This window comes from Sciurus carolinensis, chromosome 9 (assembly GCF_902686445.1).
Source record: "Sciurus carolinensis chromosome 9, mSciCar1.2, whole genome shotgun sequence".
NCBI lineage: Eukaryota > Metazoa > Chordata > Mammalia > Rodentia > Sciuridae > Sciurus > Sciurus carolinensis.
In genome coordinates, this window is record NC_062221.1 from 54198788 (window position 1) to 54215504 (window position 16717).

At 40.5% G+C, this 16717-nt stretch overlaps 1 protein-coding gene across 4 annotated transcripts in view; it reads right to left on the reverse strand.

Moving 5' to 3' along the window:
• The window catches only part of Abcc5 (ATP binding cassette subfamily C member 5), a 78942-nt gene that overhangs the window by 41222 nt on the left and 21003 nt on the right, over positions 1–16717 (reverse strand). For 3 of the 4 annotated variants that reach the window (XM_047563366.1, XM_047563365.1, XM_047563367.1), the window contains exons 3-10: positions 10361–10518; positions 10015–10170; positions 9221–9368; positions 4194–4427; positions 3885–4058; positions 3131–3278; positions 620–768; positions 200–307 (exon numbers count right to left, since the gene is read on the reverse strand). In XM_047563366.1, the coding sequence (XP_047419322.1) occupies positions 200–307; positions 620–768; positions 3131–3278; positions 3885–4058; positions 4194–4427; positions 9221–9368; positions 10015–10170; positions 10361–10518 (1275 nt within the window). The other variant, XM_047563368.1, reaches the window with a different exon arrangement.

A 16717-nucleotide genomic window follows, 5' to 3' on the forward strand; every position in this document is an offset into this window, starting at 1 on the left:
AGTTCACAATAATTTAAAAAGATAACTAGTCTGTCCCTTAATTCAGTGTCTTCCATGCCTCCTCCTCACCAACTTGCCAAAAGGCTCAAAGCAAATCAAAGCCAACGTGGCTAACCTGTGTGGCCCCATAGAACAGAGGCAGCAGTGGGTTGTGCCAGGGACAGCTCCTGACACAGGGGAGGAGCAAGGAGCTACTTACCTTAAACCTGTCAACAGCCACCGATGCTTCCGAGAGGGACTTTACAGAGAATGGTGTTACTTTCAAAGCAAAAGTCATGGAATTGAAGACAGTCACCACTGTGAAAGCCTTAAAATGGGAAAGGAGGAGAAACTGAGCATGATCACCCTGTGCAACTATAATAACAAGACATCACCGATTTCCTTTCGGGTGGTAGAAAGTCTGCAACTTGGCTGTCAAATGTTACTACGAGTCATATTTTTTAAAAGGTAAGGTTTTCATGAGACCTTCAATTAAAATTCTCAGTAAATATAAACCACAAATTGATTGGTATTTTCAGAATTAAACCCAAACCTAAGTTGACAAGAAATAACCTGTACACTATCTGCAAGGGCTCGCTCCCTACTCGTCAATGTTCCCCACCCCTGAGGGTCCCCTGACCTGTGCTGCTGTCAGATCGAAGCCCAGGGTCATGTGAACAGAGAACGTCACCACACTGGCAATCACCACCACAATAGGAGCTACACCAACAGTGATGCTCTGAAAGTACCCGGCTTTTTCCAATATCCGACGCTCCTCCTCTCGGATTTCTATGAATAAAAAAGAAGACCCTTTAAAACAAGTCAAAAGAAACATTGGATTTTGTTCCTCCAAAACCAAACAAGACTTGGTCCTCAGTCACAAACAGGTTTTAAAATGACCCTTTAATACCTATGGTGCAGGGGCTGGGGATATAGCTCAGTTGGTAGAGTGCTTGCCTCGCAAGCACAAGGCCCTGGGTTCAATCCCCAGCACTGCAAAAAAAAAAAAAAAAAAAAAAAGCAATATGTGATAATACCTATGGTGCAAACATTAATGACTTATCAACTCTACCATTAGAGCTGAAGTTTGAAATGGATCAGTCACAGTTAAGAATCTAACGGGAAGTAGTCACTTCAAATGAGTACACTGATCACCTTCTACCTTTTTCTTGTAAGTCTCTTGGGTTTAGTAGAAACAAATATGTTAATTGTATCTACAACTGGCAATTTTGTTTGCTTTCCTGGTTGTTGCTTATTTTTTGCCTCAGGAATCATAGAAAAGACTGTTCAACAGCACTGGAGAATTAAAAAAGAACTAAGATTTCTTAAAATGCCTACTGTATATTGGCAATGGGAAGGAGATGACACACAAAAAAGCAGTTTGAAAATGGAAAATGGGTGAAATACAATTTCTACAAGCAGAATGTAATTTTCTTAAGTATTTGCAAAACTGACACTCTTATTACAAAGCAATCACAGAATACTAGAACCACGGAGTAGGAAGTAGGGTGATAAGATGGCAAGGTATCAACCCAGCGCCATAAGCATGCCTATAACCCTGCAACTCAGGAGCTGAGGCAGGACAATTGCAAGTTTGAGGCCAGTTTCAGCAACTTAGCAAGTTGGGAATGTGGTTCAATGGTAAAGCACCCCTGGGTTCAATCCCCAATATCAAAACACACACACACACACACACACACACACACACACACACACACACATATACACAGACATGAAGGCAAGTTTTATTTTAAACATAAGTGATTCTTTGCAGCTATGCCCTGACCCTAAAGGCATTACCACTGCCCACAATATCTTCACAGCTAGTTTGTAAGTCATATAAAAACACCAAACTTGATTCCCACAAAACAAGACCAAAACAAACAAACAAAAACCCCACCAAACTCACTGCACTGATCATACATCTTAGCCATGAACATAATAAGAAAGAATCCTCTTCAAACTGACAAAAGCAGAGGATGATACAAAATTGGGGACTGAAGGATGAGCGGAATCTCAGAAAGATCATAAAATGGCAGAAGGAGAGCCCGCAGCGGTCATCCTGCCATCGACATGCCTGGCACGTCCACTTAGAAGCCATTTGTTCCACTCTGGTAGAAACAAAACTACTACTTTACAAAGCAGCCCAATCCATTGCTGGGTACCTCAGAGAAGTCACCGCTAGATGCTTCTTAATTTAACAGCCTTCATGAAAAAAGTGCAGAGTCCAGAGTTGGACATAAGTTTCTGAAGGCCTAATTAATGAAACTACACCAGCTACTGTGATCTAAACAGGATATTTCTATTCCACTTAAAATTGCAGTAGCTGTTGAACAGCACTGTAATCAGTTAGCTCAATGTGAGATTATGTCCATTAAAGGTTCATGCAGTTTTTATTTAAATTAAGATTAAATGTACCCAAGTATTCTTTTTTCAACTCAAAAGTGCCTTTAAATATTCTTCTTAAATTTCACCAGTTTTAAGGGTTTTAAGGCCCATCTTTCCAACATTTGTTGAGATCGTTCTGAATACCCAGTCTGTACTAACGATCATGATTCCTCCCAGCTTTGTGGCACTTACATATTTGACATGTTTATGCCTGCACTGAATTTACAGATCAGGATGGGGCCAGGCACTGAGAACTCAACATAAACAATTATTTAAAAAAATAAAACAAGCCCCTGGTGAGCAGCAGAACTAGGATCAGAATCCAGGCACCCTGATGCTCAGCTAAACTTCAGGGTCCCCCAACTAGCTTTGGTACATTCACAACCAGAGTAGAGGGGATGGACCAAAGCTGAACTCCCAGCAGTCATTAAGTATCAACTTCTGTGATATCCTCACTGCCAAGCTGGAAAACCATGGGCAGAGTGAAAGAATATGGAGGCTTTGGAATCAAAATCATTGTAATTAGTTGTGTTGTCTTAAGAAAAATCACAATTTCTCCAGGTCTCAATTTCCTATCTGTGAAATGAGGTTATGGGTTCAAATCTTGAAGACCCTTTTTGAACATCAAGGTTCTATGACATTATGATTGTAGACATTAGAAGTCCTAGTGTCTAACGTGCTCAGGAAGTCAAGTGTGAGGGATCAGACCCAAAGAATACAGAAATCCTTCTACCCCATGCACACAGAAAATCTTTAAACTCACTTTGAACACTCTGAGAAAACGCTTTGACCCAGGCATACATTTTAATAAACTTAATGTAGGTGAGAACTTCATTCATCTTCTGGACACGGTCATCGGTGGCGGCCACACACTTTCTCCTGAAATACGCAGTGAGCCGTGACACGAACATCTGAAAGGAAGAGCAAAGCTATGCCAAGTTAGAGCTCGTGCAAACTGAAGAACTGCTTGATCTGCTTAAGGTCACTCTAAATACAGTGAGTAATCCTGTTTTCTGGGACAGGCCGGATTTCATGTTGTTGTGCTATTTAAAAAAAAAAAAATACAAGTGATCTACTGAGTTATAATAAATATTATCCAGTTCTTATCTCTTTGTATGGCAGTGAGGACAAATAACTGTTTATTCTCATAGTGCTCATGGGTGCCAAGTGCTACCCAAGCAGAAGCAGGAGAGCCCTACCAGAGAGCGTCAACTGAAGACGGGGCAATTCAACCCCTGTGTTACCCGGGGTAGGGTCTACCCATTGGCTTTCTCCTTCATTCAGACTCTTTTTTAATGTCACTGGGAGCCACTGCCTTTATGCAAGTGACAACTTACTTCCTCTCAAGCCAAAATCCTGTCTATACAGACTAAGCTCTATACAGCTCCAGACTTTTCCAAAGCAGGTACCTGCTTTGAGGAAAATTCCAAATGAAGGGTGATGCCTACTCTAACCCAATGGAAACAATTTGTCTATTAAAGAGTAGCTGCCAAGATACAGCCAGGAGGCTTACTCACCATTGCTGGATAAAAGAGGATAAAAACAGCTGATCCCAGGAAGCCTGTTGGTCCCAGAATGATGACATTATAAATCATGCCCAAGATGGCAACGACGGGTCCTCCAGCCAACAAGCTGCCAACAGCGGCTGCCTCGAACATCCTCTGCCCATCGTTGGAGCAAATATTGATGAGCTGCAAGATGGAAAGAGCAGGACACAGGTCACTCACTTCAGGAGGAAGATGAAGGACAAAGTTGGGCCCCAGGGTGAAGGAGGAGCTCAAGCTGGGGAAGTAAGCTCTGCTGTGAAGCACACACCCTGCTCTCACCTCACCCAGGGACTTCTCTTTAATGTTCTTTAACTTAAGGATCTTCTTAAATGCCATGGTTAGGATGGCCCCCCGCAAGCGGACACCAGTTCGGTAATTCAATGCCCAAGTCAGTGCAAGCGACCAGGACCGCACAACTTCTGTCAGAAGGAGGCCCAGGACCAACAGCAAGCTGTACTGCAGGTTAGACTCTGCTGCCTGGGTATACTCCAAGAGGTGTTTCACCACAAAGGCCTACAGGGAGAAACATACACCACTGTCAACATCCCTACAGCACCCACACACAATGCCACAGGGTTATGTTAAGTTAGAAAGAGTAGGCTGCTCCAGGGCACAGGGATCAGTGTGCAAAGCAGAAACCATCTTGAAGGATGGAATATTCCTGAAACCTGCCTATGGTAATTTACTCAGGCATTCTGCAGGCGGCAGGTCTAATTAAGACTTTCTTCCTTAAGGACTTCATCATAACCATTACTCTTTCTAATGTAACATAAACCTGTCCATGAGCTGAAATTAATTCTAAACACATGGTCCTTCAAAAGTATATATTGACCTTATGCCAGTATCTCCACACATGGATACATTTCTTTAAATGAAATTAAGACCTTTCTTTGTATTGTTTCAAACGTGCTTATTTGATAAAAAGGAACAGTGTACCTACAGTTGTACTGGGGAAGAGTGAGAAGTGCATTTGCAAAACATTCCTGAAAATAAACATCAGCAGTTTAATAGTACAGAAGAAAGCAAACAAAGCAGACTATCAAAAATCCAGAGCCCCTCCCATGGGCCCTCCCCACGCCCCACTCCCTCCCAAAAACAAAAACATGTTACCTCAGGTAGCATATGTCTAACACCACCTGCAGGGAGGGAAGGCGGCCAGCCCCCAAGAACCACCGAGTGCCGCCTCCAGCTCTGAGGTCCTGCAACGCCGGAGCACACACTCACACAGGCACATTCAGCAACAGTATTAAATACCAGGAAGTGGGAAGTAATGTGCTTTTATTGAAAATGAAAAAATATAAAGGTACCATCTTCAAAGAGCATCTCACAAACACTGTACAAGGGCAGGAGCATTGCAGTAACATACAGTGGGAACATACAGAGTCAAGTTACACAGGGCCGGCCATCTAACAGGTCATCTGGCCTCCGACTGTTGTTTCAACTACACACAGTAGAAATACAGAACAGAACCAATATCTGCTTCCAGAGTCCGAAGGAGTACATCAGGCTGACAGCATTTAACTGGTTAAGGCTCCTGAAGTTGTAATGATTCTGCAATGGAGGAGATTCTCTAGAAATAAAGACCTTGCTGCTAAGGAAAGAGAATTAAAAAACAAAGCAAAACAAAAAACTCCCTAAAGAGGTACTCTGCTTTAAAATTGCTAATGCAATCGGTGCACTAAGCTGTGAGGAATTACCTCTGCTCAGGATAGAATACAAAATTCTAGGCCTCGAGGAAAAACTGCTGGCATCCTTCGGAGTCTTTTCAAGTACTTGCAGCTAAAATTGATCTGGCAAAAATTAAGCCAAACAAACTACAACAAAAGAAGGCCAAACCAATTCCCCACCCTAAAAGAAGAAAAAGAATTAACTTAAAACCCATCCACCCATCTACCCTGGTTCCTTTAGCAAAGGTTATTAGCACAGCTGTGAATGATCACTGAGTGACAGGAAAAAAAAAAAAATGGAGACCAGGCACAATAGTCCTGAGGTAGCTAATGCTAAATTCCAGAACCCAGACTCTCTCTGAGTGAATTTGTGTTTCTCATTTTTCCTGAAAATAACTTAATACCAGGTATTCACTAGTCCGTAGGAGAGCCCCACCAATCAGATTTATGTCAAGTCCCAGTAAATAACCTGATCCATTAGATTTCAGATTCTAAGAACTACTGAATTCCACCTCTCCCTCCCTCAGATTTTTTATGTTTATATCCAGTGTTTGGGTCCCCATTGCATACAGCTGGGTTGCTGGTTTACTAGCAAGAAGATTGGCTTCTTTTCCAGTATGCATCCAAAATGTGGAACTGAGTCACAGGGTCAAAACCCCTTCTTCCGTGAAGCAACTCAGTACGATGGCGTGCAGTGATGCGCTTTCTCACACACTGCGGCACTGAAGGAACAGTCTCCAAAGGAAGGCGTGAAAGGACAGCAGATTGTTGTTTGGGGTTCCTTCCTTCCCATACCTTTAGAGTGCCATTTTTCAGCACGGATAAGAGCATCGGCACCTCCCAGAGGGGAGGAACAGGGAAGGTAAAAGACAACAAATGTTTACACTATGTAAAACTTTCAGAGGTGGGGGGAAAAGAGGAAACAGCAGATTAAAGAAGTTCCAACACACAGGGTTTTTTAAAAAGCAATGACATTTCAAACTATTTCATATGGAAGAAAAGAAGGTTTTCATGAAAAATCCAAATAAAATTCAGTTTTTAAAAAGTTACACATTTGTCATTTAAATCTAAACAAACTGGGAGAAAACTTGAGATTGTCAGCATAGCTGTCTGGCTGTGGAAAGCATTCCCAGTGAATAAACGTTACCTTACCTGAACTCTTGGCGAGAGATTCTGCCCAGCTTGACTCTCTCATTCTGACCGCAGAATACAGCCATCCTGAAAATTCTAAAGAACAGCTTCTGTCACTGGTTCCACTACAGAGAGACTCCCCCCAAGTCCAGATCCTGACAGCACCAAGCGAGCTGCAGCTGGAGAAAGGTTGGAGGGGTGGGAACTTACCTCTCTAAAGGCTTTTCACTGTCCTTTCTGGGGCAGAGCTAGCATCACCAAGAGATGGCGCTGCAGAGGCAGCCTTCTCTTGCAGGGCTATGGGCAGATGCTAACTCTTCACACACAGATCCTAGGTCAGGCCAGGTCTTTTAAACTACCTTGGTTTAAGAAGGCCCGAAAGCATCTCTGTAAGTTTAGTGATTCGGTTCCTCATCTTGGGCCAGGACCATACACTAGAGATTCTGGTACTCGGTTAATATTTTTGTGCCCTTGGGCACCCTGCACAGAGTGCTGGTCCACTGGCATCACCAGAACCTTGGATCATCTCAATGCACGCACATCTAGTATGAGCTGGCCAGCAATTTAAAACACACACACAAAGAAAAACACAACTTGATTGTGTTTCATTTGTTCTGTGTATGGCAACCAAAATTCAGTGAGACCTAAGGGGGAACAAGAAATAATGATGTTCTATTTGGGGATGGTGGGCTATAATTTGGGGAGTCTGTTCTTGTGCAGATTTCTGAAGAACAGATTAAGCCAGTTAGAAAACCATGCCAGATTAGAAAATATGCAAAAATCTAAAATGGATCTTCCTCAAAAGGACTGAAGTCCACACACAGGTCTGCTCACTGCTAGTACTGATCTCAAAATCAGCCTGGTTCTTCGATTTCCAGTTAAGAAATGGTTCAGAACTGGAGCTCCAAAAACGAAGTCTACATTGTTTACACTTTTAAATCTTTTTCTCAATGAGATGATGGATGGGTCCATTGCTTTCCTCAGGTGTTCCAGGACAGAAGCCCATGAGAGAACACTGGCCTTGAGCTGCTCTTCCTGAGAGGGCAAGAGGAGAAGCGTGCTCCAGTTTCCTGTTAAAGGAAGGTACTCTCTTTCCCTGGCATCTAAAGGAATTTTCTAGAGATTAGCATCCCAGTGTGCTGCATCATAAATTAGAGATTAAGGAATAAACAGATGCTTGAGGGTGTGACCTTAAAGTCATCCAGATGAACATGTACAGGTAACTTTTTTCCCTAAGTAAAAAATTAAAATCCCATAAATCCATGGAATTTCTTTTCTTTTCTTTTTCTTTCTTTCTTTCTTCTTCTTCTTCTTCTTTTTTTTTTTTTTTTAGAAGACAGTGGAATCAAGAAAACCCACTGTAACTTTATCAAGAAAGCCTAAATACTATGCTACACAGATGAAAGAATTCTATGAAGGATCAGAGTAGCCACCAGCCCTGTAGTGAAACAATGACAGAAGCTCTTCTTGGGGGAAGCTGGCTCTATGGAAATGTTTGCCATTTTGGTCAATAACATAACAACATAACATTTTTGTTACATGGTCCCTTTTATTTAAAACTTATATAAAAGTATGTTAGTTGGTCAATTAATATAGAAACACAATACGAGAAAAGTAGTGTCCTCTGCTTCAGAAAAAGAGATCAAAACTTTTAAAAAGACATCAAACATTTTAAAAAACAAAATGAAAATAAAACTGTAAATTAGTTTTACCTAATCACCATGCATTTGAGGCACATACTTACCAAAACCATGAACCTCTCCAGCTTACCCACACACGGAAAATGCACAGAATAAGCAGTATTACTGCTCCGATGCCTCAAGGCAAATATGTAGAGAATAGATTTAATCAAAATCTCAAGTGTAAGGCAGCACAGCAGGTGTAAGAAACAGGCGCTCAGGAAACTGATTGTCAAAGGCTCCCTTACCTACTCTGCTTCCAAACAGACTAGGAAAAAAAGACAGCTGCCACCCCAATACTTGCCATGGTTTCCACTATATACCAAAACTTGAAACAGACTCCAGGCAGACTCAAAAAGCCTTCTTCAGGGTTCATTTGCCAAAGGACTGCCAAATGTGAAAACTCCACCTCCAAGCATTCAGTATATGTCACCAGCACTGGCTAACCAGCCCATGCCACACAATACTGCACTCACCCACTCACAGCACTGTCAAGACACATCTGCCCAGACTGAGACTGTCATTTCATGTCAACACACCACCAAGAAGCCTGATCCCGTGCAGAACCAGAATCAGTTCAGTGTCACCCCACCCCAGGAAAGCAAGCCAGCTCTGTGTCTTCTTTCACAATCATGTCCCTCCAATCTCCTAGCTGCTGACACACCTCCATTCCTCCCAAATCCACTGACCCCTTTCAACAGGTCTGGAGGTATCTCTAAGGCTGCTAACTAGCCCAAAGGTGAGCACAACCCCTGCAACAGAATGAGAGAGTTAGAGCTGGCCGTGGCCGGGCCCCTGGAGATGGTCAGAAAAGATGGCTAGAACTTACTGGTCCACTGAAGCCGGCCAGCTGCGTGATCATCAGGCACACGATGGACAGGATGAGCCTGGTGCGGCAGAAGATCCATACAACCCTTCGCAGGGAGGCAGCGTCTGGCCCAACTTCATTCAGCTCTTCTTGCCACAGTCTCTCTAGTCTTAACAAGGGCACATGTCCTCTGTTACAAATCTCCCAGGGGAAGAGACACACCCTAGTTTCCCTCCTGCCATCGCTTTGGTCTCCAGGCTCTGTCACTGCACACACAAGCCTCTCCTTTAAAACTATGCACATAGTCTTCACCTTCTGGAAAAAAATTCCCTTCCTGGGTAAGTGCAGAAAACGATGAGAGTATACCCCGTTCCTTCCACCTCCCCAAAAAAGGTCTATCCTTGAATAAAATTTGCTTGTGCATGAGAATTTCCTTTTTTGAGGGTCCCAACCCTTTCTGAAGGATCCTGTGGTAAAATGCAAAGCTGCAAACTAGATTTTAATGGTACATTCAGCTACCACAAAAATGTATTCTGTCACAAGGCAGCGCCCGACATAATTTCCCTGCAGACTCAGGAAGAGAAGCGGGGCTGAGAGAGAGAAAGAAAGCCCGAGGTTAAAACAGGATTCAATTAAAATAGGAGACAAAGCAGAAGAGCAAAGGGAGAGCCATCCCCAGGTTACCCACCCTCCCCAGGACAGCTCAGCTCCTTAAAGGACACAGAGCTGCAGACTTCACACTTCAGCAGCCACCCTCCTAGCTCAGGCCCTAGCACCCAGTATGTGGGAGAAAAGGGTGAACCAGAGAAGCCTACCTTCTGCAGTTCACATCCGAAGACTCGAACTTGGACAAAGACCACACGTCCTCCATTAAAAGCTCCCCCTTCTTGTGGGCCACACGGGCCAGAGGAGAAAGCCATGAAAAAGTCATGCAGGAGAAGAGCCCAGCATTATCCACTGGGTGCTGGTGTCTATGGCAAGAAACCCAGATCACAAAACTGTCAACATGCACTGAGAGGTCAGTCAGTATTTAAAATACTGTTCAGTAAACAGAACCCTTGACTAAAAGCAGTGTGTCCCCAACTCCCCCATTCTTAACCTATTTTTCAAAAATGATTTTGGTGCCTTGCGGATAAGTTTTGAACCAGCAGAGCCTCTTACTTGGAAGTGGTCCGGATGGGCTTCAGTGTATTCAAGCCGTGATGGTACTTTCCCTTGGGATGTTCCTCATCCAGAATTCTGAGCTGAGAATGCATAGAGACATCCAGGGAAAGACCCTCAGCTCGGGCTGCTGTTTCCAAGGCATCTTGGCATTCCAACTGTTCCACCAAATAGGGAGAGATACAAGAGCAGTTAATGAACATTAATAAACACAAGAGCAACAAATCTAATGGACACCAGCTCAAACTACACACCACTAGTCCTATGAGAGATTCCAAGGGTGAGGCAGTTAAACACTAATCGTGTGATGTGAGCCCATGAAGGACGTTAAACCAGCTATTTAAAATTAAATGAACAGACCCTTTTTTTGGTGGTGGTGGGGAGCCCTTTTAGGTTTATAGAACTGAGTAAAAAGTCTAGAGTTCCTGTATACCTCTTATCCTCTCTCCATCTCTTCCTTCTATTATGAACACACTCCATGAGGCTGTCTGCTTGTTAGAACTGATAAGCCAATGCTGACACATTGTTACTAACTAATGTCCATAGGTTCATTCTTTGTGTTGTACATTCTAAAATTTATATATTTTTTCACCAAAATCTTTTATCTTCTGTTTTCCAATGTGTCCTGAGAGTCAGTCACTTCACTACTAACTTCAAATTTCAGTGATCATTTTCTATGACAAAAACTCCACAGTCAGCCCCAATTAACCATACAAAAAGAGCAAGAATATACTCATGTCTCCTATTTCCCTCTTATCGGCAACAGAGAAAGCAGATCATAGGTTCTCAGCTGGCTGCTGTCTAAGGAGTTCCAATACCTACATTCGTGCAACATGCCGCAGGAGATCTCATGAGATGAAATACAAAGTTACACATATTTACTATACAGTTTATAAGTGTTGAAAATGTATACTTAATAAAAGGTCCACTTGTGGCAGAGAGAGTGGACCAGGAATCTCCAGGTGAAAGCTAATGCTTTACTGTGGCATAAGCTTCCCTTGCCTCGATTCCATTATTTTCTTCTTCTCTCTAAGCAGTCAAGTTCACATTGTCACAAATATTTCCAGCAATTAGTATGAGATAATAACAAACAATGGATCCCTAATCAAGAAAAAGTTCAGTGATACAGCACCTAACATACCAGACCTCACACAAAGACGAGTCTCTGTTTTGTTTTTGGTACTAGATTTTGAACCCAGGGACACTCTACCACCGAGTTACATCCCCAATTCTTTATTTTTTTAAATTTTGAAACAAGGTCTTGCTAAATTGTTGAAGGTCTCACTAAGTTGCCCAGGCTGGTCTCAAAATTGTGGTCCTTGTACTTCAGCTTCCTGAGACACTGGATTACATGCCTGGCTCCTGGAATTTCTATTTGTATATATCACCTCTTTTCCACACACAAAAAATACAGGCAAATATTAGTAGAACTGAAAGGGTAGAATTTGTGCATAGGGGTAACCTGGATGACTGGGCTAATCTAATAGAATAGTTTTAGCTTTAGTTCACAGCATAATTATGTGTCTTTAGATAAGATAACTGTTTGATATCAGGCAAGTACACAGCCCAGGGAAGCACAGTCATTTCCTTTTGCCAAAGGCAAGGTAGACTAGGTTTCTAGAGATTAATAGCACAACATAGCAAATGAGTCAACTCAAAGGAAAAAAAAGCATACAAAAAGTTCTTATGTATAAGTGAACATAATTTAGTGGTTAATGTATAAGTGAACACTTAATTTAGTGGTTAGGGACTATGACATGGAACAATTAATTGAAGACTCCTAAGATTCAAATATACAACAAAGATTTTTCTTACCTTTAAGCTGCATAAAACACAAGGGAAGGGAAAAATTGGATCAAGAAACAAGAAAGATACACTAAAAATACAAGCATACATACTATATGTAGTGGAAACTGGGAGTCTACAAAAAGTTACAGGGACAGCCTGATTTGGGTATCCATGGCTTTGGAAGACAGTTGAAATCACTTCAAGTACATATTGGGTATCTGCCCAAATGGGCTATGCCCATTTTGCTATATACTATGCTGTATACTGCCATACAGCAAACCTCAACAAATTTCAAAAGACTGACATCATACAATGTGTGTACTCTGACCACTTTGGAATTTAGTTAGAACTCAACACAGATTACAAGAAAATCTCCATATGTTCAGAAATTATGCAAAACACTTTTAAATCATGTGAGTTAAGGAAAATATCAAATGAAAACCAGAAAATATTTTGAGCTAAATGATAAGAAATTGCAATACATCAACATTTACAGGATCTCGATGCTCTGCAACTAAAGCAGAGTACAGAGTGCAATTTTGATTGTTTTAAAAATAATGCTTTAAAGTTAGGGGTCAAAGCTATGCCACTCCTTGTTATTTATCCTAAAGAATTAAAGTCATCATCTAGACTGATACATGCATATCCATGTTTATAGTAGCACAATTTACAAAAACCAAACTATGGAACCCGCCTCAGTGTTCATCAATAGATGGAGAAGATAAAGTGGCATATATGCACAATGGAATTTTATTCAGCCATAAAGAAAAATGAAAATTTCCATTTGCAGGAAAATGGATAGAACTAGAGACCATTATATTAAGCAAAATAGCCAAACTCAGAAGGTAAAGAGTCATATGTTTTCTCTAATACATAGAAGTTAGGAAAAAGGAAAAGAAAGTGGTAGGGATCTCATGAAAATCAAAGGGAGATCAGTAGAACAGAGGAAAGGGACCAGCGGGGAGGAGAGAAAGGAGAGGGGAGTGAAATTGGCCAAATTATATTGTTATATTGCATGCACGGATGAATATGTAGCCACAAATCCCACCAATATGTCCAACTATCATGCACTAAAAAACTGTGGGAAAAATTCTGAGAATAAAAGAATAAATAATAAAAAAATTAGCTAGGGGTCAACAAACATTTTCTGTAAAAGGTCAGGAAATTATATTTTAGGTTTTGGGGGAAAAAATCAAGGATATTTGGTAGGTATTTTATTATGAGAAAACAATTTCCACAAAATGTTTATTGACAAAATTCAAATTATAATAAGAGTACGATTTTTTGTAATACAGATCTATTAATGAGAATGGAATTATTTTAGGGGGAAGTAACATTTCACTTAACTGGGGTCTAAAATAGTTCTCCCTTTTATCAAAGTCAATTGCAAATCTTCATCTGTTAATGGTGATTGGTAATGAAGTTTAACAATTTCATTTTTAAAATGTCTTCACAAAGACAGGTTCTGCCAAATACTGAAATCAATCTGTATGTGATTCTAATTGATCATATTTGTCTCTTGGAAGGCATTACAGAATTCTATTAGATTTTTTTGACATTTGCCTTCATTGTATCATTGCACTGAAGATTAATCACTTCCATTTGAAAGCCGGGTAGAAGCCACTAAATGGCAGAGTTAAACTGATAATTTTTATTGTGGCAAAATATATATAACATAAAATTTGCCATTTTATTCATTTTTAAGTATACAGTTCAGGGCCATTAATTACATTCACAATGTAATTCACTGCCACCATCTATTTCCAAAATAAATAGATCTTTCTTATCATCTACAGTGCTGGGATCAAATCCAGGGCCTTGGGTACACTAAGCACATGCTCTAACACTGAACTACACCCCCAGCCCAATGGATAGGATATATGGTAATTTCCTTTGTACTTCAATGAGGTCCAAAAAGCACCTTAGGAACCATGATTTGAGCTCAGAAAATACACCTACTTCAAATATGTCATGGAATGGAGTTTTACCTTTTAACAGCATGAGAAGTAAATGAGGTAGGTTTATAGTATTTATGATTCAAATGTTAGTTGTCATCATAATTGCTTCTCCATAATATCATTTTACATTCCCACTAGCAACGTATGACAGATCGGTTTTACCACATCCTCTCCAGCACTTGGTATTGGCATATTTTTTTTATTTTAGGCATTCTAACAGACATGGTATGGATCTCACCATAATTTTAACTGGCACTATTCTAATGGTGAACGATGTTAACTTCTATACTTATTTTCCAACAACACATCTTTTTTGGTGAAGTATCTGTTCAAGTCTTTTAACCATTTTAAAATGGATTGTTGAATTTAGAAACTTCTTTATATATTCTGGATCCAAGTCCTTTGTCGGATATGAGATTTGCAATTTTTCCTTCATTTTAGGGCAAGTTTTCATCCTCTTAATAGGACCATTCATAGAGCAAAAGTTTATAATTTTGATGTTCTAATTTATCGATTTTTAATTCTTTTATAGGTTGTATGTTTAGTGTCACGTCTAAGAATTATTTTTTAAAATATACTTTTAGTTGTAGCTGGACACAATGCCTTTGTTTTATTCATATATTTGTATATGGTGCTGAGACCAAACCCAGTGCCTCACACGTGCTAGGCAAGTGGTCTACCACTGGGTCACAACCCCAGCCCTAAGAACTCTTCATCCAACCCTAGATCATCAAGATCTTCTATGTTTTCTTCTAAAAGTTTTATAGTTTTACATTTTACATTTAGAACTATGATTCATTTTGAGTTAATTTCTATATAAAGTGTAAGGCTCAGGTTAAAATTTCTTTCTTTTCTTATGGACGTCCAATTATTTCAACACTTCATTTCTCCATTAAACTGCTTCTGCACCTATGTCAAAAAAGCTGACCATATGTGTGTGAGTCTACCTCTGAACTCTCTTCCACTCTGGACTCTATTTGTCTATCCCTCTACTGATACAACTGACTCAATTACTGGAGCTAAAAAATGTAAGTGTGTGAAAACTCTAACTTTATTCTCTTTCAAAGTTGTTTTAGTTATTCTAGCTCTTTCACCTTTCCAGGTGAACCAAGTTCAAGAATTAAGAGAGTTTCACAAACATCCTTTGATGTTTTCAGAAAAGGAAAATATGGTATGCCGTCCATTAGTATGCTTACATGAGAAAGGCATATTAGCTGAAGAGGAAACTAGAATCTTCACATCTTTCAGTCATTCTGTCAACAAATAAGTTACTGAGTATCTTCTGTATATGAGACTGTTCTAGAGGGTAGGAACAAGAATGTGAAAATGCTCTGTGTATAGCACACTAATCTCATTTTCTTCATCTAAAATGCCTAGTAACAGTTTTCATCAAAATCTATTATTTGAAGAGTGGACTTAATTAAACAATCCTCTAATTGCAAGGGGTTAAGTCTTTACAAAAAATATTTTTAGTTGCAGATGGACACAATACTTTTGTTTTGTTTATTTAGTGTTATGTGGTGCTGGGAATTGAACCCAGTGCTTCACACATGCTAGGTAAATGCTCTACCACTGAGCCATAACCCCAGTCCTGGGTTTATTCTTTTGACCACATGTAACAATATCATGGTACACTACTTCCAAAGTGTCAAGTTATATCCTATATTGGAAGATGCCAAAATCAAAGGCTTTTTCTTTTTCTTTTTTTTTTGACTGAACTCAGGGGCACTTAACCACCGAGCCACATCCCCAGCCCTATTTTGTATTTTGTTTAGAGACAGGGTCTCACTGAGTTGCTTAGTGCCTCGCTTTTGCTGAGGCTGGCTTTGAACTCAAGATCCTCCTGCCTCAGCCTCCTGGGCTGCTGGGATTTCAGGCGTGCCCCACTGTGCCGGGCGAAAGGCCTTTTCAAAGAACTCAATGACAGTTGACAGGCGAGGCTTCATTTCCTCAGGCTTATTGTAGGTACTGTGGGGACATCCGTAAATGACTGTAATGTGACAGAGACTGGGGGCTCTTTATATTGATTTTAGAACAGGTACTCAGTGAACCTTATCCTATTCAGATAAACATTAGCTCCCATTAAAGTGATCAAAATGGCACTAATCCTCAAAAATCTCATGTAATAACAAAACAAGGAGTAGGAATTCCCCCAGGAGGGTGTGGAGAATCTATATTGTTGATTTAAGAAAATAAAAACTTGTCCCTTTACATAGCACACTTTCCAAGTTATACCCCATATTCATTCCTTCCTAAACAGCTTCCCAGTTGTCAAACTTGTCATGACCTTTCTCACTGTCTACGTCAGGGAAATGAAATCTCTGACAAAGCTTTGAGGATCTGATAAGGGATCCTCTCTTTTGAAAGCTGCACCCAGCTCCTTTAGACACAGATCTCTCAAAACACCAGGTGTTTGTTTAGTTATTGGCAAGAACTCTCAAATGCTAACATTAAAACAACACAAAACCAAAATCCAAGTAAATAGAATTCTTACTCTAACAAAACCATTTTATCTAATGGCCTTAAAGTATTAACACTTTCATGGGAAGAACTTTCCCATAGTTGGAGGCCATAATGATGTGTAGAGATTTTAGTCACAAATTTTAGAAGA